This window comes from Siniperca chuatsi, linkage group LG16 (assembly GCF_020085105.1).
Source record: "Siniperca chuatsi isolate FFG_IHB_CAS linkage group LG16, ASM2008510v1, whole genome shotgun sequence".
In the NCBI taxonomy this organism is placed as follows: Eukaryota; Metazoa; Chordata; class Actinopteri; order Centrarchiformes; family Sinipercidae; genus Siniperca; species Siniperca chuatsi.
In genome coordinates this window covers 13,006,002-13,033,253 of record NC_058057.1, presented here as the reverse complement: position 1 = coordinate 13,033,253, position 27,252 = coordinate 13,006,002, and the positions used below count along the sequence as shown (strand labels likewise).

Below are 27,252 nucleotides of genomic sequence, written 5' to 3'. Positions count from 1 at the left end.
GCTTTCAAGTTATGGAACAGAAACGGAAGGAAGGAAGCATACCTTGATCGTGTTATGATTTGATTCATTTCATGGATTCCCTAATGATTAATTGATTATCAGCTCTGATGATAATCTTTCATCCCCCTCTATTAAAGACGTCTTATGAAATTGAGTAAGAATTGCGTTCCATACCCCTCACACAGCACATTTGACTTCATATTTAATTCATGGCCAACCCTGAACTTACCTTGAGAAATGCAAGAGTGGAGCAGAGTGAAAGAAAAGAAAAAAGCTGACTGGACATTTTTATACATTAATCATTGTTGGGAGTTGGTTAAGAGTGGTTTCATCTGAGAGGGAGATCTCGTTTGGGATGGAAATTATGCAGACTTTTTGGATGGTAAAGTTAAAAAGTTCAGTATACTCTGTATACTGAATTCGTTATTAGCACTTGCTGTTGGGACCTTCAATGTGTTGCTGCATTTGTGTGTGTGTTGACAAGTGGAGCATAGCCCACACCTTATAGTTTAAAATTGTAAAACTTTCTTCTTCCTTTTACATAGCTGTACCAGAAACAGCTGTTGACGTGTAGAATAATAGTCTACAATTCTACAAATTCAGACAATCATGGTCTCCAGAGGATCAATCCTACTGACTTTGGTGATCCCCTGACTTTTCCTCTAGCGCCACCATGAGGTTGACATTTGTGTTTAAGATTGAAATGTCTTGACAACTATTAGATGGATTGCTATTAGATTTGGTACAAACTTTCCTGTCCTTCTCAGGATAAAATGTAGTAACTGTGGTGATCCCCTGACTTTTCATCTAGTGCCACCATCAAGTCAAAATATTTCATTTATGGCCAAATAGCTGCAAAACCTCGTCAGCCTCAGCTGTTCTTTGTGTTTAGTGCTAACTTGCAAACGTTAGCATGCTAACACGCTAAACTAAGATTATGTAAATGGTAAACTTTAGGCCTATACCTGCTGAACAGCAGCATCTTTGCATTGCCATTGTGAGCATGTTGGCATTGTTGATGTTAGCATTCAGCTCAAAGTACCAGTGTGCCTAAGTGCAGCCTCACAGCGCAGTTAGCATGGCTACAGACTCTTACTCATGTGTTATAGGTCAAGATTAGATTTAAAAAATCTTTTCCCCCTGATGAATTATTTTCTTATATCTTAAAATATATCCTAAAAATCCCTCTTACATGTCCTGTTAATTATTACTTCATGCTGCATCAGCAGTCATACATGAAACTCAGTGTTTTGAACAGTGCAGCGCCTAGTCCTCAAATAACCTATTTACAAATTAAAGATGTTACATTTGAACAGGATTGACACCAACTTTGGGAGGCAAGAGGATCTCAAAATCCTATTTCATTGTGATTTTAAAGAACTTCAAAAGTCAAGATTGTCTCTTGGTTTTGTCCAGGCGGAGCCAGTGTGTGGGCCATCGCTCCAGAGGAGAGGGGGAAACACGACAAACAGTTTGACACCCTCGCCCCAGTCCTCGGCTATGTCTCAGGTAGGTTGTTGTCATAACAAATAGACTAAATAGTCGTTTATGCAGAACATCTAGAAGTGTCGTCAGTGGTTCTGAAGCCCAGTGATTTTTGTCTGTCTTCAGGAGAACAAGCCAGGAAATTCTTCCTCCAGTCTGGCCTGCCTGCCTCTGTCCTGGCTGAGATCTGGTAAGCACCAACTGACCACTTAGTAAGTCTTCATCCTAAACAATGTGTTGTTAAGCCAGAGCAATTAGGTCAGTAGTTTGTTTTTGGTCAGTTTGGTCCTCTCTGCCTGCTTTAAACTTCCTGTTGAGCACTCACTTCCTTCACAGCCTGCCCCACCTAGTAAGCTGTGTGTGTAAGAGGAGGGAGAAACCGTGTGTACTGTAATTAGAACAGACTGTGTGTGTGTATGTGTGTGTGTTTTGGCGTTTGTGTGAATAACGCTACTGGAATTCAATCCCACCAGAGCCTTGTCCCTTGTGTAGCTCACGCCTTTTCTATTGTCTAAAATACTAGGAATGCACACTTTGCTATAAACAGATCATATTATATATCTCTCACTCTCTTGCTTCTCTCTCTCTCTCTGTCTTTTCCTCCTCCTCCTATAGGAACCTAGCTGACATGGACAGCGATGGGAAGATGGACAGACTGGAGTTCTCCATCGCTATGAAGCTCATTAAACTCAAACTTCAGGGGCGGAACTTACCTTCTTCCCTGCCAATCATCATGAAGCAACCTCCCGTCTCCAATTCTGCTCCAACCATACCTACATCAGCACGCTTTGGTAAAACTTTCTCTTAGGTTATTACAGCCACAATCCAGTTTCAAAATCCACTACGTTTTAACTTTCTCTTACCACCTAACCTCATAGAAGTGTTTCATCAGTGGCCTAAGAAAAAGAACATTTGAAGAGTTTTATTTCAAAATAGGATGAAAAGGAAATAGCTACTCTTCCAAATGTTTGTTGAGTTACAGTAAATTCAGGGTTTTCCTTCTACAAAATGAAAGTAACCCATTTTTAATTGTAACTTTTCAAATTAGTCTGTCTTCTGAAACACTGTTCTTGATCTCTTTATGTTCCCCTGTGTGTTTCCTTCTAATAGGAATGGGTTCTATGCCAAACCTGTCAGTTGGTCTGTCATCCATGTCAGCTATGTCAGCCATGCCCATCCTAACACCCATCCCAGCTAACCCCCACATGCACCAACCCTTGGTGCCAACGGCAATGACTCTGCCCCTCATCACCTCCCTGGGAAGCTCTGGACTCCCCAATGGCAATGTCAGCCTCCTCACCCCACCTCTTGTTCCCAACAATGCAGGTTGGTCCTGCAGTGGAACCATTCTGATTTGCCTTTCGGACAAATAAAGATAGATATTGATTAGTGGATTAGCACCGATTCTTTCAAACTTGTCCCAGGATCAAGAAGGTGAATGTACGCTAAAGATGTTGGATTATGTTCCAGAGCCATTCAGTTAAACTAATTTTCTTTTCACAATACAGGCATGCGTCACTTTGAGATATAAATGCAAAAGCGAAGAACATAGAGTGTTGAAAAAAACTGTGAATAGCATAGATAAGAAGCTTGTTCTTTATATCTATGTCTGAAGTTACTAGTCTCATTATAACTTAAGTGTTTACTAAGTGGAAATTATGCATTACTAAATTAAAATGGCTTACACCACACAAACTAGTTCTTACATAAAGATTAGTTGTTACTAAATATTTAAACCTAGTAACTTCCAGGTGTGACTGCTGATAGTTTTTCATTGAACAGCGCTTGTTCCTTAGCATTTACACATTACTAAAGTCTTAACTAGCAAAGACATTTCTTAAGTTTTAATGGTGCAACCTGATTTAGTAAATCACTAGTAACTACTAGTTACTAAGAGCTTTGGAAGGACTTAATGCACATACTTAGTAATGGATTTATGAATAGCTGGTGCAACCCAATCCTCGTGTGTAATATTTAGTGTATCAGGGTCAGTTATTCAGGCCTTGCGTATTAATGGTGCAGTGTTAATGTGGTGTGGATTACACATGCAACGTGAAAGGGCTGAAGCTTATCGATCTACTCCCTGAGGTCTTATATCTGTCTTGAGGCATTGCATAAGTATGGGCGTATCTGTATATATGTGTATGCATGTTGCGGTATGCAGTAAGAGCTGCTTTTTAATCACAAAGGAGACTGCAGTCTTTACTGCAGTTGCTATACCTATTAGATTAAAAAAAACAGTCATTGATATCAAGTGTGGGTGCACATATATATACATACTCAATTAGTCAGTTTTTTCTCTTTTATCTGACTCTGTTCATCTCTCACCTCCTCCATCTGTCCTTTGGCTCCTCTCTTTAATCTCACTCTGTCTGTTAAAGTACAATTTTTGGCTGTGAAATGAGCAATCTAATGAGAGTGAGTGTGAAATTTCTCTATTATTTGGTGTTCCCTCAATCTTTGCCCCCCCCCTCGCTGAAGAAAATATATCAGTGCCACAGCTCTCGAGACTAACCCTCTTTGGCGCAGGATTGCAAACAATCGTGATCACTTTGTTTTTAGCCAGATGTCAATAACCTTGCTGCTGGAGCTCTGTGTGCTGCGACTGTAAAGTATGAAGAGATAAGATTAGATGTACACACGTTGAAGGGCAACTGTACCCTGCACGTCTACAGCATGTCAGAGATTTGTTGCATAAGAAAGGCACATGCACACATTGAATGTATTTACATGCATGCACTAAAGCATTCACCACATTGTTTTCTCATATTACCTTGAACTATTAACCAACTGCCTCCAACACTGTTTGCAGGGCTCCCTCTCTCTGGCTTCTCCTCTCCTATGACATTCTCTCCATCCACTGCCATGTCTAAGGCCAACTCTCTCCTGGACCTTGGATCCAGCAGGTGAGACCCAGAGTGTAAATAAATACCGTATAAAATAACCATGTCAGCTCCCCCCAAAAGCCTGTAAAGAGAATACTGATAATGTTGTACATAATTGTAGGTCCACATTGTTTTCAAGTGGAATGTAGCATTTCATGACACATCACATTACAGATGTATAGCTGATCAGCTTAAGATTCCTTCTTTTTAATCAGTTGCCATTTGAAAAGACACATGTCCTCTGTCAGCACATCAAGTTCCTCCTGAGACATACATTTAGAATCAAGTACTCAAAGTAAGTTTTATGGGAGATGTGAGGATTTCTAAAATGCACCATTTATAATGCACTGATTTTAAGAGAAAGGCTGGTATAACACACACTACCAGCCCAGTAGCTCAGTGCTTACAAAGTAGCAGAGTTTTTGCAGGGAAGGGTTGAGGTTTAGACTGCAGGCAGAGATGAAAGACTTAGATAACAGAGAGAGCAGGAAGGGAATTTTGAAATCAGATGTTCTAGGCAACAATAGGAAATGGGCTTGTTTAGAGTCACAAACATTAGAGGAGAACTGGAATCAAATGGCCTCTTATAGGAGGAGGTCACTATTACTGTGAAGTTTCCCTCTGTTTTTAGTAGCCTTATTAGGTCCACCTCAATGATGTTTTATCATGACAACTTTGCAATGAAATTTTGTACAAATATTTATGCCCCCCTCAGGATTAATTGTAATTGTATAACCCTGACTTTAATTTGTCCAAAGCTTTTGTTTTTTGACTCAATACTTGCAAAATGGATGACAGTCCCATCAACTGTTTGTGTTTAGTGCTAATTAGCAAATGTTATCATGCTCATAGAGCTGCTAGTGTGGCGGTAGACTTAGTCTTGTAAAAACATAAGAAAAATAGTGCTTGTGTTTCAGATGAGGTCTGCAAAACAAAGGAACAGGTTATATATAGTGGCCTAAAGGAGATAAATGCACTGATGTTTATGTGGCCGCTTCTAATTACTTTTAACCAGTGGGTTTTGTCAAATAAAATGGTAATAATGTAACAAATGTTATTAGCCATGATTGTTAGCTTAAATCTCAAAGGGAAGTGGGAAAAATAATATAGCGACTGGAGCGGTTTGTAGTTCTACATCTACGACAGTCAAACTTTCATTTGTGTTTTTGAACGAAGCGCTTAATCTCTGCCTGGAATTGTTACAGTAGTGGGATGTAATGAGGAGTAAACGATGCAGAAACCGGTCTGGGAGGTTTTGTGCAGTTTTAGTAACAGCCAGATTCCCTTCAAAAAAGAAAATAGTAGTATCTAATATCCTTAATCCTTCTCATGGTGTTTTGTTGTGGTTTGGAAAAAGGATAGGAGTAGTATCTGTTTTCATTTTGAATGTATTGTTTTGAGTGGCCCAGTGCTTCATACAAAAAGTCCTGACCTCAGGTGTAGGTGGCAAGGCAAGCAATAATAAGGGCAGCAGGAGTGTTTGGAAGCCAAATACCAGTACAGATTGATCCAGCAGCCACCTTAATCACTTTAACCTTCCAGTCCTAATTATGACATTCTCTTATATCATGCTAGACACTTTGTTCTTTTCATGTTTTTGTTTCCGGACCCATAAGTTTTAATATAAGCACATTTTACATGCCTACTTGGTGTCACTAATTCACACATGCACACACACACACACACACACACACACACACACACACACACACACACACACACACACACACACAGAAAAAGCCCTTGGGTAGAGGGAGGATCCCACACTGCATCTCCCATTGTCTCCCTGAAACCTCCTTCTTCTTTTAGGTGTAGTGCAAGTTTCCACCCAGCTATAATGATGAAAAAAAAAAACATTCTTCTCAAATGAACATCATCGACCCAGCCTATCTTTTTGCTATTCTTGCAGAGGAATTGTTTATAATAAAAACAGAATGGCTGATTACCATTGCCTGAGGGTGCAGTGCTGTTTTGTTTTAGAGAGTCGTTGTCTGTGTGATCGTTTGCACCACCTTCCTCTACAGCTAATTAAGACCTGAGAAATAACACCGGGGAGTCTCAACGCAATTAATGGTTTTAAGTCAAGGCTTGAATACAGTATAAGGGAGTAAGGGAACACTGACCACATAATATTATTGTGTCATTTCCCTTTAGGTGATATCTTGCCTCTCTTTCTCTCTGTTTGTAGCTCAAATTCTTCCTCCACCACGTCGTTGGCCAGTAACTCTCCGAAGACAGGTGCAAGTGATTGGGCCGTTCCACAGGCTTCCAGACTCAAGTACCGTCAGCAGTTCAACACGCTAGACAAGCTCATGAGTGGCTACTTGTCAGGTAGGTCCCAGACACACGCACACACACACAACGATACACATACACACTCCAACCTAAATAAACATGAGGTTCTCAGGACTGCTTAGCTGCCCATGAGTGGTGTGCTCAAAGTTTGACAAAGCACACTGTGGGTCAGTTTCACTTCACACGCATTCACTCACATACTCTTGTGATTGCTCTTAACCCCGCTTGACAGAACGTGGCAGTAAGATATACACAAACATGTCCACATCAGTCGGCTTGAGAATTCACTCTTCTGTTATTTCTGATGTTATTTTAACTTTGCAGGACCTCAGGTTAGAAATGCACTGATGGCATCCAACCTGACCCAGACTCAGCTAGCTACCATCTGGTGAGTATAAGGTGTGTGTGTGTGTGTGTGTGTGTGTGTATGTGTGTGTGTGTGTGCTTACTTACCCATGCATGTATGATCTATCAGGTAGCCACATCTTAGGCTGCATGCCTTTTTTAAGTTCATAATAGTGTCTATTGATCACTAGACAGGCAGAACATATAGCTGGATAATGCCATTAAATCGTAACTACAAAGGTATTTTTGCTTCTGCACATGTAGAAATTATTGCCATGATTTATGGCACAAAACTTTTCATGAATATGATTTAATGCCAATGGTTTGGTTTGTCATTTACCATGACTTACCAATTATCAATGATGTCTTTGCTCCCCAGTTTTACACCACTGTAAATAATAAAAATGGAAAACAAAAGAGGGAGCATTAAAACTAAACTGCTGAATATTATGTATTTCTCTGGTGTTAATGCTGAATTCTGTAATGTTCCACACATGCCATGTTAGCTTCTATGGCGGGGAAAGGTAGTTGAAATGATGTTGGATATACAACAAACTTGGAAGATTATCCAAAAGCGTACTTCTGACTTTGTCACTCATTGTTACATGTACTATAAACAGCGATCTAGCTAGCTGATTGGAATTTTTTTAGCGTCTTTTAGCTCATTGTTTTGGTTTATTGTTTTGGTTCACTCTCAGTGCTCTCAACAGCGTTGTTTTCAGCAAATAAAACTTTTATAAACCTACCGTACACTACGTGCCTAGCGGCAAACAGGCAAAGTTAGCAACTAGCTAGTGAGCATAGTGGAGCATTTAGCAGCTAAAGAGCCAGATATATCCTCAGGAGTTGGTGGAGACCAAAACAGAGCTAAAAGGAGAGTGAATATTGGAGCCAGGTAGTCAGAAACATGACTGCAAATTAATTTTAGTCTGTCTGCTGGATGTATAAGTAAGCAACTGCTTCCCAATTGGTCAATATTTACAGCTTGTTCCTCTGCCTCCAAAGAAAACAATTATGCTGCCTTAAAAATCATGATATTTTCACCAAAAAAGTTACAGATTTCATCTTAATTGCTTTATGATGTGACTTACAATGTTGTGCGTATATATAGGACCTTGGCAGATGTGGATAAGGATGGTCAGCTACAAGGTGATGAGTTCATTCTGGCCATGCACCTGGTGGACATGGCTAAAGCTGGCCGACCTCTACCCCTCACACTGCCTCAAGACCTGGTACCTCCCTCTCTCAGGTAACACATACACACAGATTAACACACTCACTGGATTTGTTAATACATTCGGTATCACAACCACAGACGTTCTTCTTTTTTTCTCATTTCAGAGGAGGAATCAAGTCCAGTGAGCTTGTTAATGGAACGGGGCCTTACATAACTCCCTGTTTAATAGACACAACAGAGATAGAACCTGCACAAAAGACCAAGAGCAGTGGTATGGCATGTCCTAGACACTGTATGTTGTGTTACAATGTCACTCTTTGGTCTTCCTCTGTGTGATACACCTCTCATCCACCTCTTTTTAGTGTCCTTTGAGGACAAGCTGAAGGAGAACTTTGCACGAGGCAGCGCCGAGCTGGAAAAACGGCGACTGGCTCTGGAGGAAGTGCAGAGAAAGGAGAGGGAGAGGAGAGAGAGAGAGGAAAGGGAGGCTCAGGAAAGGAGGGAGAAGGAGGCCAGGGAGCAGGAAAACCGGAGGAGGCTGGAGGAGGAGAAGCGGTTGGAGAGGCAGAGAGAGATGGAGAGACAGAGGGAGGAGGAGAAGATGAGAGAGCTGGAGAGGAAGGAGGTGAGTGGGAGAAGTAGACTCACCTGTGAGATGCTATACATCCAGATTGTCCGGTGACCACATGTCTTCATACTTTCAGGCGGCGAAGCAGGAGATGGAGCGCCAGCGGAGGGAGGAGTGGGAGCGTGGGAAGAAAGAGGAGCTGGGCAGGAGGAGAGAGGGGGAGCAGGAAGAGATCTCCCTACTCAGGGCCAAAAAGAAGAGTCTAGAGTTGGAGCTGGAGGCTGTGGTGAGACTGAACTAACATTCATAAATATGCATATTTACAATCTTGCAATGTTAATGAAAGCATGGGCGCACATTAATATCAAGTGCCCGGACTCACAGGGCAACAAGCACAAGCAGATCTCAAACTGTCTCCGTGACGCTCAGAGCAAGAGGCGGATTCTGAAGGCAGAGGTGGACCTTGTCAATCAGAAGAGGGACACACGCATCACAGAGATCAACACATTGCAGCTTCAGTTTGAGGTTAAAGAAATGTGTTTTGCCTTCCCTGTCAAACTTTTTGCACTTAAATTATTCCCATGAATGTTTTTTTCATTTTCCGTTTGTATGTGTATGCCTCTCTGTTTGCCACAGGACTGGCAGAGGAAGCTCTCACAGCTGGTCCCAGAACAACAGAGGCTGACTGAGAAGCTGCGAAACATCAGCCTCAACAAACTCCCCTGTGGGTGACAAACGCCTGCTTGCACAAAACATAGACAAAATATATGTCCCTGAATTCTCTCACTTGTCTCTGACCTTTGACCTTTGCCTTGTAGCGGTGGCTTTGACCTCTCTGAACAGTAGCGTGACGGAGAAAGGTGTGAATTGCCGGAGGCTGAAGGACCAGCTTGACACTCTGGAGAGGGAGACCACAGACAAACTGGCCCAGATGGAGCAGTACAACAAGGAGCTTAAGGTCAGTGGTCAGCACAGACCAGATTCAGGATATGGAGGATAGCCTGTTTAGACCATTTGAATTCAACACAACCCAAATTAGTCCATGACGAGCCAGGTCAGGCCACTACAGAGTAGTTCAGACCACAGATTGTAGAAAAACATGTCACCCATAGATTTTTAGGGAACACTTTGTAGCTTTGAAGAAGTTTATCATTTAAATTTACATCACAGCTAACCACTGTGCAGACCATGCTACTGTGTTTCAGAAATTTTAATGTATTTTGCCAGCTGTTCTAGACATCCAATAGTTTTCATCCATATTCCTATGGTATAAAAATCAAGAAGCAGACTCTTAAAACTTGCTTGAGTTGTGTAATCTAAATTATGCATTACCTTTTGTCAATCTGAGTTTAAACTGCAATACCACACTACGATTATATAACACTAATAATTGATAAACAAGTTTCAAGAGTGTGCTAATGGATTTTCATGCTCTACAGAAATTAATGGAAACCAGTGGTTGCCTGCAACCATAGAAATACATAAGCAAATCTAAAACTGTACAACTGTATAGCATACATTCAAAATAGATCAGCAAATATCTTACATTTACACAATTTGGTAGGAGCTAAAACATGCAAATGGTCCTTTAAGTCTTCAAATTCATATTTTTTCAAAATTGCCATTAAAGATGTATTTGCTTTCTTTCTTAGAGTTAGATGAGAAGGTTGATACATCTCTCATGTCAGTGCATTGAGTATGCTGAAGCTGGGAGGTGATTAGCTTAGCTGCTGTGAAATCTTGTTCAACTGGTCACTTTAGAGTTTCACCCCTCGTTACCTAACCATCATTGCACACATGCAGACTCAGTGGTACACATTCGCTGGCAGAAAGCCTGATAATTCAATACTGTGATGAATGATCAATCGATACTAATTGCAGCATCAAAAAGTCCACTCTCTCTCTTTTTTGGTCTGTTCAATTGTTTTCTTTTCTTAACTGCTTTGTAAAGCTTGTAACGCCTTTCTTTCTCTCCTTCCTCTTTTTCCTCTGCTTCCGTGTACCTGGACAAATTTCATTCTTCTTGTTTCTGGTTTTCCATTTATTTATTTTTTATATTCTGCTTTCCTTTTACTCAAACTTTTCTTCTTTCATCCTTCATACAACTCACCTGTTTTCCTCCTTTTGTCTTGATCACACATATTTTTTTCACCTTCTGTCCATCCCATCCTCCTCCCACCTTTTCTTCCTTTCATCATCACCCTGTGTGTTTCTTTCATAGCTTGGGGATATGGATGACTGTGTCCTGCGGGGCCTTCTGTCACTGCTGGCCTGCCTCAGCCAGCTCTTCCTTCTTATCAAGGTTATCTTTCTTCCTCTCTTTCTCTCTCTACATACCACCTACCAACCTAATCTTTTTCACCACCCTTCCTTATGTTTTTTGTCATCTCACCTCTTGTTTTCCCTTAAGCCACAATCTTTAATCTTCTTTTCCTTTTCATCCCGTGATTTTGATCTCTTAGCTCATCCTCCAACCTTTTTTGTCTTTTGACTCATTTTTAAATGGAGCTCTGCTTTGGTACCATGTCTTCCCTTTTTTTGTTGTTTCTCTCCATGGGATTTGTTCTAGCCTGTGTTTTTTGTGTAAACAGGATGCACCCTGAGGGTAAAACACACACACACACAAAATGCTTAACCTGCACAATTTGTGTGTTAGACAGAGAAAAAAGTTGAACTCCGCTTATACATATGTACACACATTTGCATGTTTCTGTGAATGGCTGCCAGTTTGTGGGCTGGCTCAGTCATCAGTTTTGCATGTTTGAAACTATTGTATTTGTACTATTGCATCAAACACTTTTATAAACCACCACACATGTAGAGATGAGTGACACATCTACTACTTTCTGTAGATTGAGTACAAATTTAATATACAGTACTGAACATCAGCTGTGGTTGGAACAGAATTAAAGCTTGCATACAGTTGTGTTGTGTTTTGTGGCTGATCCTAAGACTGTTTCTTGTTGTTAAACTGGTTGATGTTTGTGTCTTCTATATCTCTCTAATGCATGTTTTGTGACTGCATCAGGAGTTGAGGGAGAAGCAGGTGAGGCAGCAGGCTGTCTTGGACAACCTGTACAAAGTCAAAGCAGAGAAAGTGAGGGAGCTGCAGAGACGCAGGGAGGAGGAGATAGAGAGGCAGAGGAGGGAGGAAGAGGAGGCAGTCAGGTGAGTGTGAGGGAACATGTGACTTAAATTTGTCTGTGCTGGGAGCAAATTATTTATGAGACTTAACTTGAATCTGCTTTTGTTTCTCAAGATTTTTTAGGTGACCTTCGTTTCCAAGAAAACATGTTCTCTGGTTTAAAAGGGCTTTAAAAGGTTGCATTTACTTCCCACAGACAGGCAAAACTAGAGGAAGAGAGAAGAGCGCAGGAGAAAAGGGAGAAGGAGGAAGAGGAGGCGCGTCAAAGGAGACTCCTGGAGGAGCAAAGGGCCAGCCTCCAAGCAGCCCAGGAGAAAGCTCAGGAAGAGGAGAGAAGAAGAAGAGAGGAGGAGGAGGAGGAGGGGAAGAGGGAGGAGGAGGAAGAAAGGAAACGGAAAGAGGAGGAGGAAGAGGAGGAGAGGAGGAGGAAAGAAGAGCAGGAAAGAGGAGGGCAGCAGCCGGTATTGGTAGCTCAGCGATCCTCCAAGCTGACCACGTATAGAGCTCTGTACTCGTTTGTTGCCCGAAACACAGATGAGCTGGGTATAGACGCAGACTGCCTTATAGAGGTACGAGACACACACTCACAGTGTAAACACACACTACAGATTTTTGACTCTCATATTCACACATTTACCTTTACTGTAGATACATAGGTGTTTTTTTCTCAATATTTTTGTGACAACAATATTTCAGCATTTCATATTCCAAGTATTCCTCAAAAAACTTTTTTTATTTCCCTTTTTGCTTTTTTAAGAAAATGTAGCTTGTGTATCAATACCAAAACTCTTTTTAAGTGAATCAAAAATAAAATGAAATTTATAGGAAGTGTTCATCATTATTAGTTATTTCTGTCAGGTATACTGCACAGTATGTTCACTGTGGACCACATCTCAGCTGTCATTAGCATCACCACTCGGCTACATACTTTTACACAGCAAGACAATTAATCATAAATAAATCACTAAATAAGTGGTGTTTTACATAACATTTACACATTGTTTAAAAGAGTAGTAGGGGAGGGTGGTCGGGGAGAGGGAAGAACAATGCAAATACCAACTAGAATTTTAAAATAGTAATAATGTAATGGTAGTGGTAATATTAATAAGTTAATAATAATAGGAATGACAATAGTAACAGAGCCAATAACAACAACAGCTGTAGTAGCAGTTGTCGAGCAGGAACACGGGGGCAGCAGGCGGCCCACAACCACAGATCCAGTCTCTGCAGTCTCGAGGTAGAAATACCTGCTGAAAGCACAGAACTACGGGAGAGACAAGATGTCGAGTTAGTAACATGCCGTAATAGGATAAAAATGCATACAGAGGGTGAGGAGGAGAGAGGTGCATCATGGGAAGTCTCCCGGCAGTCTAGGCCTATAGCAGCATAACTAAGGGATGCTTCAGGACTCACCCAAGCCAGCCCTAACTATAAGCTTTATCAAAGAGGAAAGTCTTAAGCCTACTCCTAAATGTGGAGATGGTGTCTGCCTCCCGAAACCAAACTGGGATCTGATTCCACAGCAGAGGAGCTTGATAACTGAAGGCTCTGGCTCCCGTTCTACTCTTGGAGACTCTAGAAGTAACAAATGCATAGACTAGTTTTTCGGTTTTCCTGATTTTTGTAATGTTACGTAGGTGAAAGAAGGCAGTCCTTAAAGTTTGTTTCATGTGGGAGTTAAAGGATAAATCCTGATCAAAGATAACTCAGAGGTTCCTTACGGTGGTGCTGGAGACCAGGGCAATGCCATCTAGAGCAAATATATCTTTAGACAACGTGTCTCTGAGGTGTTTGGGGCCAAGTACAATAACATCCAGGTTTTTATGTCCTTAAGGCATGCTTGAAGTTTAGCTAACTGGTTAGTTTCATCTGGCTTGATCGATAGATATAATTGGGTATCATCCACATAACAATGAAAGTTTATGGAGTGTTTCCTAATAATATTGCCTAAAGGAAGCATATATAAGGGGAATATAATCGGTCCAAGTACAGTTAGTTGCTAAATTATTGTAGTTATAGTTGCATTTTCATTGGCATAACTAGAGATATAGTTTTACTATAATATTTGCTAGTGTGTAATATAATATTTGATTCATGTGCTGCAGGACAAAAGTGTTAAGTGAAAAGAAAAGTTGTCAGAAGTAAAAATGACAGTGAAGCAAGCAGTTGGTGTTTAAACTGCAATGTGTCAGTGTGCAGTGATCATAATGCATGCACACAGGCCTGTTCACACCCCACTACCATGCTTTGTTTGTGTGATGGGTGTCTAAACACACAAATTGAGCATGATTGCTGTGTAATTGTTCCTGTTTCGTCCAAAACATGACTGCAGTTGGGAACCAACATGTTTATCATCATTACTTTGTGTGATTGTAGTTTATTAAACTGTAAACTTTTCCCTGATGCAGGTGGATGAGCAGACTGTCGGTGAGCCTGGCTGGTTGTGCGGGAGTTACTGTGGAAACAGGGGCTGGTTCCCCCAGAGTTACGCTGAGAAATGTCCTCCTAACCCGTCTACTACGGAGACTGCCCCTTCTTCACCTGGAAAAACGTCCTGTCCACCACCACCACTTAACACAGGGTAACATACAGGAAGAAACAGGATAGGACAGTCTCAAAGATATATTCTCTGTGATATTTCAGTCCCCCTGCGCTAAAGATAGTACAGTTATGTGCATTTTCTTGCAGTCTGCTAGTCTGTAACAGTCACCTTGGGCATTGTAATTTATGCCACAAATACTGTTAGGTTGTTTTTGTTATTGTGTTGGCTCAATCCCTAATGGTTTGTCCCTCCTGTTTTATCCAGAGTCCCAGATGGGGAGGTAACGGCTGACAGCACTGTTCCTGCCCAGTCAGATGTTTCACTGGTAAGGAGGAAAGCTTGGCTTATGTTTACTTTTAACTCCAGGCATGCAGTGAATTGGGTCTGACTTGGGTTTTTTTTTAAAAACTCACTCCTAATAGACAGATAAAATTTTTAGTGACCTACTCCAGATGCAGATTGAAACCCTGTTTTGTTGCTGTATTAGTTCAGAGATTAGCATTAATTTTCTAGATGAGTACCCATGTTTTATTCAGGAGCAACATGGGAGTTATCTGTTTTTATGTATTTACTCTGTTGTCAGGCAACACAAGGACAAAAAAATATCATAATGTCTTTTCCAAAGTTTTTAGAGCACGTTTACGTTGTTTAAGTTGTTCTGTCATTTGATATCTACTGTCGGAAAATGACATAAAAATGTCATGAGCTTTTGGATTATTTGGGGCTTCCCTGCCCTGCCAGTTCATTAAGATTAAAGCTGCTATAATCAATATTTTTATACCGGATCAAATGACTGTGTAATGTGAAAGGAGTCACTTGTAATGACAAACCCACATATAATTATCATCCAATTCTGCAGTTCCCCTCAGCCCTGCTAAGCTTATAGCTTCTTTCAGCTCATTGGTTTTCAGTCCACAACTTTCCTGTTTTGGTTCGCCCTCACCGCTCTCATCAACGTCATTTCCAGCCGCAGCAGGCAGCTCTTTTCAGCAAAAAAACTGTGATGTATCTACTTTATCCTACATCCTACCTGCCCAGCACCAAACAGACAGACAGACAAAGTTAGCAACTAGCTACTGAACATAGTGGAGCATTTAGCAGCCAGATAGTGCCAAGTGCCAGATATTTCCCTCAGGAGTTGGTGGTGAGCAAAACAGAGCTAAAAGGAGAATAAATATTGGACTTGCATTTGTCAGGGGTCGCCAAAAACATGACTCTGAATGAATGCTAATGTTTCTCTGTATCTGCTAGATGTGTAAATAAGCAACTGTTTGCTAACAAGTTCGCCATATCAACTTTGTAAGGTGGTAATATGTCAATGTTGTGTTTACAGTTTTACGCTGCCCCCAGATGTCTTCCTTGGTAGTATATCTGAGCTATAAACTGGCTTTGGCGGGCAAGGAACTAGGTCTGGCTGGGGTACACACACTGCTGCTGTCACCAACATACACGCATACACACACACATCTTGAACAGCAGCATGGCTGTATATTTATAGATTTCCTCTATTGGGAGTTCCTCTCTCTCTCTCTGCCTCTCTGTGGGTCACACAGACATTTACAGCTCTCCATCTCCCAATAGATAACATCAGTGTTAGTAGGTCCGGCATTTGTAGGTTATGTCTGATGGTCAGAAAGATTCAGGTGAACAGCGATATTCTAAGTTGTTCTATATCTAGATGAGTAGCCTGGAGGCTGATTTTATGGTTTACTTGATTTCACAGATGAATTGTGCCTAATGTGAAACCTCCTTGCTCTTCTAATCTCATTCTTCAGCCCTCGGCCCCTCTGCTGGCCCGAGCCGTCTCCTCGTGGTCAGCCACCTCAGAAACTCACCTCAGCCTCTCCTCCGGTGTGGGTGACGTCATCACTGCGCTGCTGAACTTCTCACAGGGTGACATCATCAGCGTGCTGCAGCAGAGGGAAGACTGGTGGCTGGGACAGCTCAACGGAACACAAGGATGGTTCCCCAAAGGCTATGTCACCTTGGAGACAGGTGGCAATGCAGAGTATGAAGACACGCATACACACACCTCTCTGATGTTAAATTTAAGTTGATTCTCAGACTTAATTGACTACAGTATGTGTTGTTCCCATTCTAGTGTGGATGCATTTGACACATCTGACTCTGTTCAGCTAGAGGGTAAGTATAGTTTATCTGTAGAAAAAAAGGTCTCTACATTAGATCTGTAGTGAAAACGAGACTCATGGTTAAATGACAGATATGTGGCTCTGACTTACACTCTTGTATTTTATCCTAACCAGAGTACGTGGCCTTGTACACGTATGAGAGCCCAGAGGTGGGGGACCTGACGTTTGTTGAGGGAGATGTTGTCATGGTGACAGAGAGAGAAGGAGAATGGTGGCGAGGATGCATTGGGGATCAGACAGGGGTGTTCCCTTCCAACTATGTACGACCTGTTGAACCAGAGGTGAGTCAAGTTGTGTTTACAAGTTAAAAGTATTATTAGAATCAAAGTTTTTGCTGTTTCTGACCTGAATTTGTAATAACAGAAACATAAATTAGTTTCTATGAGTTATTGTATACTGTATATTATATATTAAGTAGTATTGCAAAGATTGTCAACTAGATGACAACAGAAATTGAATCATACCTTTGGATGTTTTTTTTTATTGTTAGACAAAATAAGCAATTTTGGAAATCTAAGCTGTTATTATTACTTGACATTCTATTCTATAAAGCAATTAATCCGTTGTTAAAAATAATCAATAGATGAATCTATATATTGACAATCATTTTGAGCAGCAAGCCTAACATAATTTTTTTCCATGTTGCATATATTTGTCTTTAGTTTTGTATGTTATTTACTAATTTCTTTCTTTACTCATTAATTTACTACTACTTTATTCATTTAGGCGACAAAACCTGGAGCTCCAACTAAAAAGCCTGGTGAGAATGTACACAGCAATTCACAAATACTGCACACACACACACACACACACAAAGACTGTCATAGTTTGGTGATTAACTCTGTAATGCTCTTGACATTTACTTGATCCAAATTCATCAGCTATTTCTGTTTGGTCAACAGAGATCGCCCAGGCAGTCACCACCTCCGTCCCCCCAACGTTGCATCAGCTGCGTTTGTCTCCAGGGCAACTGATTGTGGTCCTGGCCAAGAACTCCACTGGCTGGTGGCTCGGGGAACTGCAGGTCAGTCATTAGAGCTGCAGGGGCCCTATGAGCGTTATGGTAGTCTTTTTTTCTTTTTTTTTTAAAGAAAATAAGAGTAAAAGAATAATGTTAGCTGTTAAAGTTTTAACATGTCAGTAACAAGGTTTCATTTCTGAATATATGCTGATGTGCATGTCAAGGTCAACTGCACCTTGGAGTACATATATTACCACAGCTTTGTCAAGTTGTACAATGTTCTCAGTAATGAATATGCTGATCTTAATTTGTATAAAGCTTGGTCAAGTAGGATGATACATTGAACAGCAAACTTTTGGTCATTCCACTGACTTTAGGCTGAGCTTTGGTTTGATTTATGAAGGCAGTTAATATAAATTCCCCAACAGGATTCAGTATAGATTGTTGTTTGCGCTGCCGAGATTCTGGAGGTTCAGCTCTCTGCCCGACAAAATCGAATTATCAATTCATCCCTCGATTTAGAATTCAGAACTGAACCAGAGGGATATTGATTTACTCTCACTGATTCTTTTCCCTCCAGGCTCGAGGTAAGAAGCGGCAGAGAGGCTGGTTTCATTCCTCTCACGTCAAGCTCCTCGGTCCCTCCAGCAGCAAGTCCACCCCCTCCCCTCTGCCAGGTGATGGCTGACACACTTTGACACAACATGGCATCCTCTTCGTGATCAGTGTGCATGAGCAGTTATTTTCTTACATAGTCGCAGTTGGGTTTGTTTCCACATTTTCTTATTTGGATTGCAGTGCTGCTGAAGTCATTTGCCAAGTGAAATCCAGAATCATTTTAAGTGGACACATTGATAATTCAAGTCCACGATTACTTTGACAACCCAGCCAATAACTGCTGATGATTTTTTGTGTCTCTGGTTTTGGAAATTTTATACACAAAAAGTGCATTAAAGTATGGTGCAATTACCAAGATGCTATTACTTTACTGTAACTCCCTGTATCAGTGACTGACTGACTAGTGTATACATTTAGTAACAGAATTGTATAGTGTAGTTTCTGTCATTTTGTTAATTTTACGGTTGAACAGTATTGTTGTTAACTTTATAAATATCCAATTACTGCTGTATTTTTACCAGTATTTAGGCACAGCGGTGCTTTGAGCTAAATGCTAATGTCAGCACACTAACATGCTCACAATGACAATGCTAACATGCTAATGTTTGGCAGCTAGGTATAATGTTTACCATGGTCACCATCTTAGTTTAGCATTTTAGAATGCTAACATTTGCTAATTAGCACTAAACACAAAGTACAGCTGAGGTTAATGGGAATGTTAGTTTTGCAGGTATTTGGTCAAAAGCCAAAGTATTGGACAAATACATTTTTTGATCTGATGATAGTGCTAGATGAAGTCAGGGGATCATCAAAGTCAGTAGGATTCATCCTCTGGGGGAATGTCTGTACAAAATGTCATGGCTATCCATCCAGTAGTTGAGATATTATATATAAGAGGTGGACCGACTGACCAACAGATCAACAATACCATTTCTAGAACCAATCCGCTAGCATGAAAAATTCATTAAACTGAAACATCTAACTTATCAACATGCTTAAACTCACGTCCTTATAAAACCCCATTTGTGCCTCTTATCCCTCAGTGTGCCAAGTTATTGCAATGTACGACTACACTGCTGCCAATCGGGATGAGCTGAGCTTCTCCAAGGGTCAGCTGATCAACATCCTGGACAAGACCAACCCTGACTGGTGGAAAGGAGACGCCAATGGGGTCATAGGCTTGCTGCCCACTAATTATGTCAAGATGACAACAGAATCAGACCCCAGCCAGCAATGTGAGTAAACCTTGAGGCTTTTTTCTGCCTTAACAATTTCGCATGGAAACAAACTTCTCTCTTGTTGCTGAAAAATCTGATTGCTTGACTTGGCTCACTCCAGGTACAGTAGATTCCTTATCCATGTCTGAGCATGGAGAGACTGACGGTAAGCTTGAAAGAGTTGGTTTCTGTCAATCACTGAGAGATCATTGGTGAACATGAACCCACTGCACTTAAAAGGCTCAATCCCCTGCATATTTTGGGTATGATACTTGTCACACCTTCTTAAAACAACAACAGAAATAGTTAAATAATCATTAAATTTCCTTCAGTCCAAGTAAGCATGAATAATTGGGCCTTTTAAGTAGCCTATCCCTGAACTGGCTGCAATACAATGCTGCTTACAATTTAAAACAATTAAAAGGAATAGTTTTGGGAACTACGCTTATGTGCCTTCTTGCCGAGAATTAGATGAGAAGGTCGTTACAACTCTCAAATCTGTCTGTTAAATAAAGGTAGAGCTAGCAGGCGGTTAGCTTAGCATAAAGACTGGAAGCAGAGAGGGAAAGTTAGCCTAGCTCCGTCCGAAGATAAAGCTAACATAAAAATCTGCCTACCAGGACTTCTAAAACTCACTAAACAACACGTTATATCTCATTTCCTTAAACCTTACAAAATCCGAAATGTAACGAGGCTAGCTAGATAGGCTAGCTGTTTCCCCCTGTTTTCAGTCTTTATGTTAAGCTAAGCTAACCGTGTCCTGGCTGTAGCTTCATATTTAGCATACAAACATGAGAGTGGTATCCATCTTCTCATCTAACTCTCAGCAAGAAAGTGAATAAGCGTATTTCCAAAAAATGTCAAACTAGTTTAAGTCTTGCCAACAAATAACTGGACAAAGTGGAACAACCACTGATTAGTTTCAAATTAAACTGGCACATCTTTTCATCTTAATCAGTCACATTTTTGGAAATTTCAGCTTCATTTTCACTGGGAGGTTGATAGGTAGATAAAATTTCCAATGCACTTGTCCACTATGTCCACATAGTGTACAGTGCACTGATCACTGCTGTGTTGTGGGAAGGGTGTGATTCTACTATATATTCACTGCTCATTCACACGTAGCTGGTCCGATGATATAAAAGGGCCAGTTTTTAAGCAGGAGGTGTGTGTTTTGAATTAGTATTCATAGCTTGCGTGTTCTCCTTGCAGCAGTGGATCTATGTTAACAAGAGTGACCACACTGGACATTTAATTAGGATGAACACAAAACACAATGAAATTTTAATTCTAATGAACATGTTCTGACTTATACACACTGCCAGAACACACATGGTCTGTGTTTCATCAGAGAAATAAAATGTAAGAAATTACCATCATGCTTCAGCTGATATGATTAGTAACAACATTTACATTTTCAGAAATACATTATTAATGCACCTGCATGTATGAGTCTAGCATTAATATTAAAACTATATTAATGTCTGCTGTCTCTCCTTCATCTCACTCACCTCCCCCCCTCCCGCTCCTCCACTTCATCTCTTTTTTTCTGTTTCCTCTGTAGGACAGTAATGCTGGCTTTACTCTCTCCTCCTCCTCCTCCTCCTCCTCCTCCTCCTCCTCTTTCTCTTCTTCCTCCTCTTCTTCCTCGCCCCTTCTGTCTGAGCCAATCCGAATTGCCCTGTCGCAACAGGAAGCCCAGCCGCCAGCAAGAACAGCCCAGCTCTGCGCTTTCCACCTCACTCTTTTAGGACTGCGGTGTTCTGTGCTCCCTTTGATCCCTTTGGAAAAAAAATGTTTTTCTTCTTTAACTTGCTCTTCTTTCATTTTTTCTCTTCTGTCTCTTTCTCTAAGGCATTTATTTATCACCCTTATCCCCCCTCGCTCTCTCTCCTCTCCTGTGTTTCCCTTGATGTTTCTTTAACTAATTAACGAAGGGAGCGAGGAAGAGGCAGCTAGACGTGTTTTAGAGGCTTTTGTCCCTCTGATACAAAAGTAGTTTTGCTAAAGATAAATGGAAATATGGATCATAAGAGTTTGGTTACATGGTATAATGAAAATAATATGTAAATGGTATACGAATGAAGCCATTTAGTTTTCTAAATTAAGGCTATGAATCAGTATGATAAAGAATTTCTTAACAGGGTCACTCATTCTTGCACTAACAACATTAAACCTTGCTAAAAAGGACCAATGTGAAGACTCACTGTTGATTAAATCACTGATAACCTTGATTGCTGCTTGCTAGCTCATTGCTCGTACTAAAACTAATTTATTGTGATTTTATTATTCACTTCTTATGCACTCTTCCATTTATTAATGCTTCCAAGTGAGGTTGAGACACATCCTGTACCGAACTGTGATATCACCAGCAAAGAAAAACACGCAGATATTAGCATACCAACTGTTAAGAGATTCAGAGATAATGACACCACACTGCTGACATTTACGTCCCAACTTCTTCAAAGTTTGTACCTCAAAGACTTGAACTACCAACTAAGTCTTCCACTGCTATTTCGCTCAAGCATTAGCTACTTTACTCATTCACACCTATGCAATCATTTGGAGTGAGCGCTCCACCATGAAAGGTGCTTTTTGTCTTTAATTCAGTGTCCTTGGTTGCAGTGTTCTTAGCGTTAGCATTGCCTGGTATGTTCCCTGAGTACATGTACTGCAATTAAAACGTGCCTCACTCTTGTCTGTGCATTAATTGTAAATAAAATATCATAGAACTTATAATAAATGGAGATTTTAACATGCTGATGTGTGTAGTGTTTTCGACAAGAGTGCTTGCTGTGTTTTCTCAGACACTGTGCTAGTGATTGACAGGAAAGTGTTGGTGCGTTTGTGCATGCATGCATGCCCGCATGTTTGCATGTGCGCGCTGTAGGGTGTGCTGACCTGATGACGTTGGACACCATGACCCCTCAGGAGAGGAAGAGACAGGGTTACATCCATGAGCTCATCCAGACTGAGGAGACCTACGTGGAAGACCTGGAGCTGGTTCTAGAGGTACAGATGAACACACACACACACTCCATAATTTGAACCATTGCTATTGTTTATAGTGTTTCATTTTTATTTCCATTTGCATCCGTCTGTCACTCAGGTCTTCTACAAGCCAATGTCTGAGTCAGGCCGTCTAACAGAAGCTGAGATGGGAGTGATCTTTGTTAACTGGAGAGAGCTGATTATGTGTAACACCAAACTGCTCAAGTAGGTATCACACACCACCTTTACGAATCATTCTGGTAAATGTTGTGAATCTACTCACGTTTTTGCAACACTGAAATGGAAGTTTCTGGCTACTATGTGCTAAAGGGAGGAACTGCACGGTGAAAAAAATTATTTAAGGGAAAATCCACCGCAAAACATCAAGATTTGACACTTCAGATGTGTACAGTAAAAGTGTTGTTTGAGTTACTCTATTCCGTTTTATATCTTGCTTTGCACATACTTGAAGATGTAACAAAAATCTTATTTTACATCATCACCATCCCTTTTTCCCAGGGCGCTGCGAGTCCGTAAAAAGACAGGAGGAGAGAACATGCCCGTTCAGCTGATAGGGGACCTGTTGGCTTCGGAGCTTGCACACATGCAGCCTTACATTCGCTTCTGCTCCTGCCAGCTCAACGCCGCTGCCCTGCTGCAGAGCAAAACCCACAACCAGCCTGACTTTAAAGACTTCCTCAAGGTACGAGTTGTAGATGAAGATGGATAGAAACAAAGTGATAAAATATAAATCTTTACCTCTCTCACTGTCTGCCTCCTCTCGAGCAGAAGATAGCCACTAACTACCGCTGCAAAGGAATGCCGCTGTCCAGCTTCCTCCTCAAGCCCATGCAGAGGATCACACGCTACCCCCTGCTCATAAAGAATGTATGTGGAAAATGCTCTCTATATGTCTAATTACAATATTCCCCACCCAGCACTTTTGCTGATATTCATTGTGTGATCTCTCTAATCGGTTTCCTTTTCCTCTTCCTGTCGGCCAGATCCTGGAGCACACCCCAGATGGTCATGCAGACCGCAGCCCACTGAGAGAAGCTCTGGAGCGAGCCGAGGAACTGTGCTCTCAGGTCAATGAGGGAGTCAGGGAGAAGGAGAACTCAGACAGGCTGGAGTGGATACAGAGCCACGTCCAGTGTGAGGGACCTATAGAGGTAAACGCATTCAGACATGACTCATATCAATGTACATCAATCTTTTAATCATGGTATATGTAGTCTGTAAATGTCTGTTATTACTGCAGTACAGTACAGTTATACACACCCCCTACAATGCATTTTATGTTGGATGCCACTGTGTTAGATTCTGCTGGATTGTTTTACAAGAATAAATACTTTTTTTGCAGTTTCGCCATCAGAATTTATGTTATCTGCTGCCAAAACAAATACACACATTCAGTAGCAAAGCCAGGGAGCATTTTTTCACTAAAGCACTCACTGTACTACATCTCCCCTCAGTCACGCCTTACTTTCTTCCTGTCTCTCCTTCAGCACTTGGTCTTCAACTCGCTGACTAATTGCCTCGGGCCTCGCAAGCTGCTCCACAGCGGTCGGCTTCACAAAACCAAAAGCAGCAGGGAGCTGTGGGCTTTCCTCTTCAATGATTTCCTCCTCCTAACACACAGCGCAAAACCCTTCTCCTCCTCGGGACCAGACAAGCTATTCAGCTTCAAGACCAACATACAGCTGAAGATGTACAAAACAGTAAGCGAGAGGCTAGGTGCTTTTCTTAGATGGGACTATAAAATACCTTTGTGGTGTTAAAGTACTACTTGCATTGCTTTGATTATTTATGAAACAGTGCATAGGTGAAGTCTATAAACAGTATTTCTTATCGTTTTCCTTCTCTGTCCATATGTCATTCACTTCATTTTCTTCTCCAGCCACTGTTTCTAAATGAGGTTTTAGTGAAAATGCCACCCGACCCGTCCAGCGACGAGCCACTCTTCCACGTCTCGCACATCGATCGTGTCTACACACTCAAAACTGAGACCTTGAACGAAAGGTACGCATGCATATGTACATCTTCACACACTTCACCAACAACCTAATCATACCGTGTAAAAAGACTTATGTATTTATTGTGTCGGTAGGACAACGTGGGTCCAGAAAATCAAAGCAGCATCTGAACATTTCATAGAGACGGAGAAGAAAAAGAGAGAGAAGGCTTACCAAGGTAAACACAGTCACGGTTCTTCTGAGTGAACCCACTGACCCTGTGTGTGTGTGTGTGTGTGTGTGTGTGTGTGTGTGTGTGTGTGTGTGTGTGTGGAATAAAAAAATACTAAATAACTTTCTGCTGTGATGCAGACTAAAGTGAAGGAAGGAACAACTGTTGGTAGAGATAACATTTAATTACTAATATCAATAACAAAAGTCCAGGTGTATTTGTGTTTTTCATATTGGTCTCATTAGCTAGTTGACTGTAATGGGAAAATGTGAGCCTCATTTTTGTACTCTGCATTTGGCAAAGTGCACCTTTTTTGACCCATCATTTGCAATTGTTTTTTTTTATTTTATTAATCTAGCAAGGGAAGGCTGAAATATAAATTTTGTTAAAATACCCACTCCTGCTCTCCCTATCCTCCCTTCAGCAAAAAAAAAAGAAAAATTCATAATCCTTCTCATATTTTTCGTTCAGGCCCTTACTCATAACAAAGGATATTTTTTCTCCCAGCAAATTTGTGAGGGTGTGTATGCAGGGCAAAGACGAGGACCACCAAGCATACACCAAATACAGTCGGAATTGTATAAGCACCTGTATGTGCATATTGTCCACACATTATTCACAAGATCAGCTATTTCAGTTGGCAAAATCCGATGGCATCTAATGGCTGTGTGTTTGTTTTAGCACGTTCCCTAAAGTCCAGCGGTATCGGCCGACTGCTGGTAACTGTCACTGAAGCCCAGGAGCTCAAAGCCTGTAAACCCAATGGTAAGGCCTTGTGAAGGAATACAGATCCTGTCACTCTCCCTGTTGCCCTGGGTCTATCCATATCTTCATTGTTACATTTCTTCCAAAAATACTAATATATATAATTTCCCCCCAGGTAAGAGTAATCCGTACTGTGAGCTGACGATGGGGGCTCAGTGCTACACCTCCCGACCGATCAGCGACACTCTGAACCCAAAGTGGAACTTCAACTGCCAGTTCTTTATCAAAGACCTCTACCAGGACGTCTTGTGTATCACTGTGTTTGAGAAAGACCAGTTCTCACCAGATGGTGAGTGGATAAGAGACACACACAACACAGAGATGCTCACGCAAACAGATTGGATTATTAGGCTTTTTGTCCAATTTGTCCTACCTGTACAGAATGAAGGGAATCACTGGTTGCATGCCAGGTTCTGATGTCTGCTTTTGAATTTGTTTTAAATTATTTTTTAAAAGCGACAGACATTCCCCTTTCCACATGGTTTTGTGTATGCTGCGGTCCCTTTTTAGTGTTCTGCCTTTGTTGTCATGACTGTGATTGTGTTGAGGCCTTGAGACAAGCGCTGCCTGTCATGTGAGGGGTTGTGTATCAGCCATTAGCTTATCACATACAGTATATAACTCTATCAATGTATATGGCGGCCGACATGTAACAAGAAACTTCAGTACAGAAATGCCAAAGAAACTGTATGTTAAAAGGTACTTTAGAAACAATGTCACCATTGCATATTTTGTCCACCAGAGAGCACTGACTGGTTCATTTTTAAGTGTTCCACTCAGTTTGTATCTTGGCCACAATTCTTTAATAGTTGTCTATGTTATGTGTGCATGTAAAAAGATATCTGCCGATACTATTGTCCAATTTTTTAGAAGTCTGACATCAGTATTAGCCTCAAAAATCCAGTATCAATCAGGTTCTACTAAGATTTGAAATCCCTTGAAGAAGTATATTCATTTTAGCAGTTTTACTAAAATACTGTTTTCTGCCTCTTTAGATTTCCTGGGTCGCACTGAAGTTCCTGTGGCAACTATAAAGAAAGAGATGGAGAGCAAAGGTGCTGCAAACCGTCGCCTGCTACTGCACGAGGTCCCTACTGGAGAAGTTTGGGTCAAACTAGATCTACAGCTTTATGAGCCAACCAAATGAGAACAAGACACACCACTTAATTTTATAGTAATTGAGAGAAGACATTTTGCATAAGCATAAACAGCCACACACACCTAAAAGTGCCTATTTGTAACAGTGCAAGTGTTGGCATGAAAAACTCTCGATTTTACCGCCACTGCCTTGTCCTGCTCTGAGCCACTCAGACCCATTTAAGTGACCTCAAACAGAACTGGAAAGAGACCTTGCCAAAAATGTAGAATGACAAACTGATGAAATGTCCTCAGAAGTAGTTATGTGTTGTGGAAAAAGGTGTTCTTGTTACCAACAAACTAGCTAAAATGTGAATATAATCGCCAATATTTTCACTTGGAAATGTAATTATACAAACATGCCTTAAAATGTATCAAGTTAGATTTGCTAAGTGGTAGAGTTTTGTAAAACTCATATTTACAAATTAATATAAAATACTATTTTACTCTTAATGGAGGAAAACAGCCTGTCCAACATGTCTTCATTTGTTTATATGAAGACATACTTCACATACCCTGTTATACAGTTGCACACTGCCACACATCCTTATTAAATGTTGCACACTACTGTACAATGTAATGTCAGTGATTAACCATATGGTGTAACTATAGGGTTTTATGTTAAGTATGCCATTAAATCCTGAAAATGGCATGAATAAAATGTACATACAGTATATTAATTTTTCTTTGATGTTGGTGAATGTTTCACTACTTTCTCAACACATTCCTGGTATCCTGTAGTCCTACATAATAACCCTTCCAAGTGTAGTACCTGGGAAAACTG

The 27,252-nt window shown here is 40.9% G+C and overlaps 1 protein-coding gene across 6 annotated transcripts in view; it reads left to right on the top strand.

Annotated features, from left to right (window-relative positions):
• Nucleotides 1-27,142, top strand: part of itsn2a (intersectin 2a) — a 40,685-nt gene extending 13,543 nt beyond the window's left edge. For 2 of the 6 annotated variants that reach the window (XM_044168369.1, XM_044168372.1), the window contains 38 exons: nucleotides 1,417-1,509; nucleotides 1,612-1,675; nucleotides 2,101-2,276; nucleotides 2,596-2,811; nucleotides 4,298-4,391; nucleotides 6,559-6,701; nucleotides 6,990-7,053; nucleotides 8,122-8,259; nucleotides 8,352-8,458; nucleotides 8,550-8,812; nucleotides 8,892-9,041; nucleotides 9,140-9,280; nucleotides 9,392-9,479; nucleotides 9,574-9,713; nucleotides 10,977-11,057; nucleotides 11,784-11,923; nucleotides 12,097-12,469; nucleotides 14,309-14,481; nucleotides 14,707-14,767; nucleotides 16,218-16,450; nucleotides 16,544-16,584; nucleotides 16,707-16,873; nucleotides 17,319-17,352; nucleotides 17,495-17,616; nucleotides 18,134-18,230; nucleotides 19,215-19,406; nucleotides 19,510-19,554; nucleotides 22,279-22,400; nucleotides 22,498-22,604; nucleotides 22,899-23,082; nucleotides 23,169-23,267; nucleotides 23,384-23,551; nucleotides 23,888-24,100; nucleotides 24,280-24,401; nucleotides 24,490-24,572; nucleotides 25,248-25,331; nucleotides 25,447-25,620; nucleotides 26,327-27,142. In XM_044168369.1, coding sequence (XP_044024304.1) covers nucleotides 1,417-1,509; nucleotides 1,612-1,675; nucleotides 2,101-2,276; nucleotides 2,596-2,811; nucleotides 4,298-4,391; nucleotides 6,559-6,701; nucleotides 6,990-7,053; nucleotides 8,122-8,259; nucleotides 8,352-8,458; nucleotides 8,550-8,812; nucleotides 8,892-9,041; nucleotides 9,140-9,280; nucleotides 9,392-9,479; nucleotides 9,574-9,713; nucleotides 10,977-11,057; nucleotides 11,784-11,923; nucleotides 12,097-12,469; nucleotides 14,309-14,481; nucleotides 14,707-14,767; nucleotides 16,218-16,450; nucleotides 16,544-16,584; nucleotides 16,707-16,873; nucleotides 17,319-17,352; nucleotides 17,495-17,616; nucleotides 18,134-18,230; nucleotides 19,215-19,406; nucleotides 19,510-19,554; nucleotides 22,279-22,400; nucleotides 22,498-22,604; nucleotides 22,899-23,082; nucleotides 23,169-23,267; nucleotides 23,384-23,551; nucleotides 23,888-24,100; nucleotides 24,280-24,401; nucleotides 24,490-24,572; nucleotides 25,248-25,331; nucleotides 25,447-25,620; nucleotides 26,327-26,478 — 5,144 coding nt within the window. In that variant the 3' untranslated portion in view covers nucleotides 26,479-27,142. The remainder of the gene's footprint in view (nucleotides 1-1,416; nucleotides 1,510-1,611; nucleotides 1,676-2,100; nucleotides 2,277-2,595; nucleotides 2,812-4,297; nucleotides 4,392-6,558; nucleotides 6,702-6,989; nucleotides 7,054-8,121; nucleotides 8,260-8,351; nucleotides 8,459-8,549; nucleotides 8,813-8,891; nucleotides 9,042-9,139; nucleotides 9,281-9,391; nucleotides 9,480-9,573; nucleotides 9,714-10,976; nucleotides 11,058-11,783; nucleotides 11,924-12,096; nucleotides 12,470-14,308; nucleotides 14,482-14,706; nucleotides 14,768-16,217; nucleotides 16,451-16,543; nucleotides 16,585-16,706; nucleotides 16,874-17,318; nucleotides 17,353-17,494; nucleotides 17,617-18,133; nucleotides 18,231-19,214; nucleotides 19,407-19,509; nucleotides 19,555-22,278; nucleotides 22,401-22,497; nucleotides 22,605-22,898; nucleotides 23,083-23,168; nucleotides 23,268-23,383; nucleotides 23,552-23,887; nucleotides 24,101-24,279; nucleotides 24,402-24,489; nucleotides 24,573-25,247; nucleotides 25,332-25,446; nucleotides 25,621-26,326) is intronic. The other 4 variants (XM_044168373.1, XM_044168371.1, XM_044168370.1 and 1 more) reach the window with 4 other exon arrangements.
• The last annotated feature ends 110 nt before the right edge of the window (nucleotides 27,143-27,252 follow it).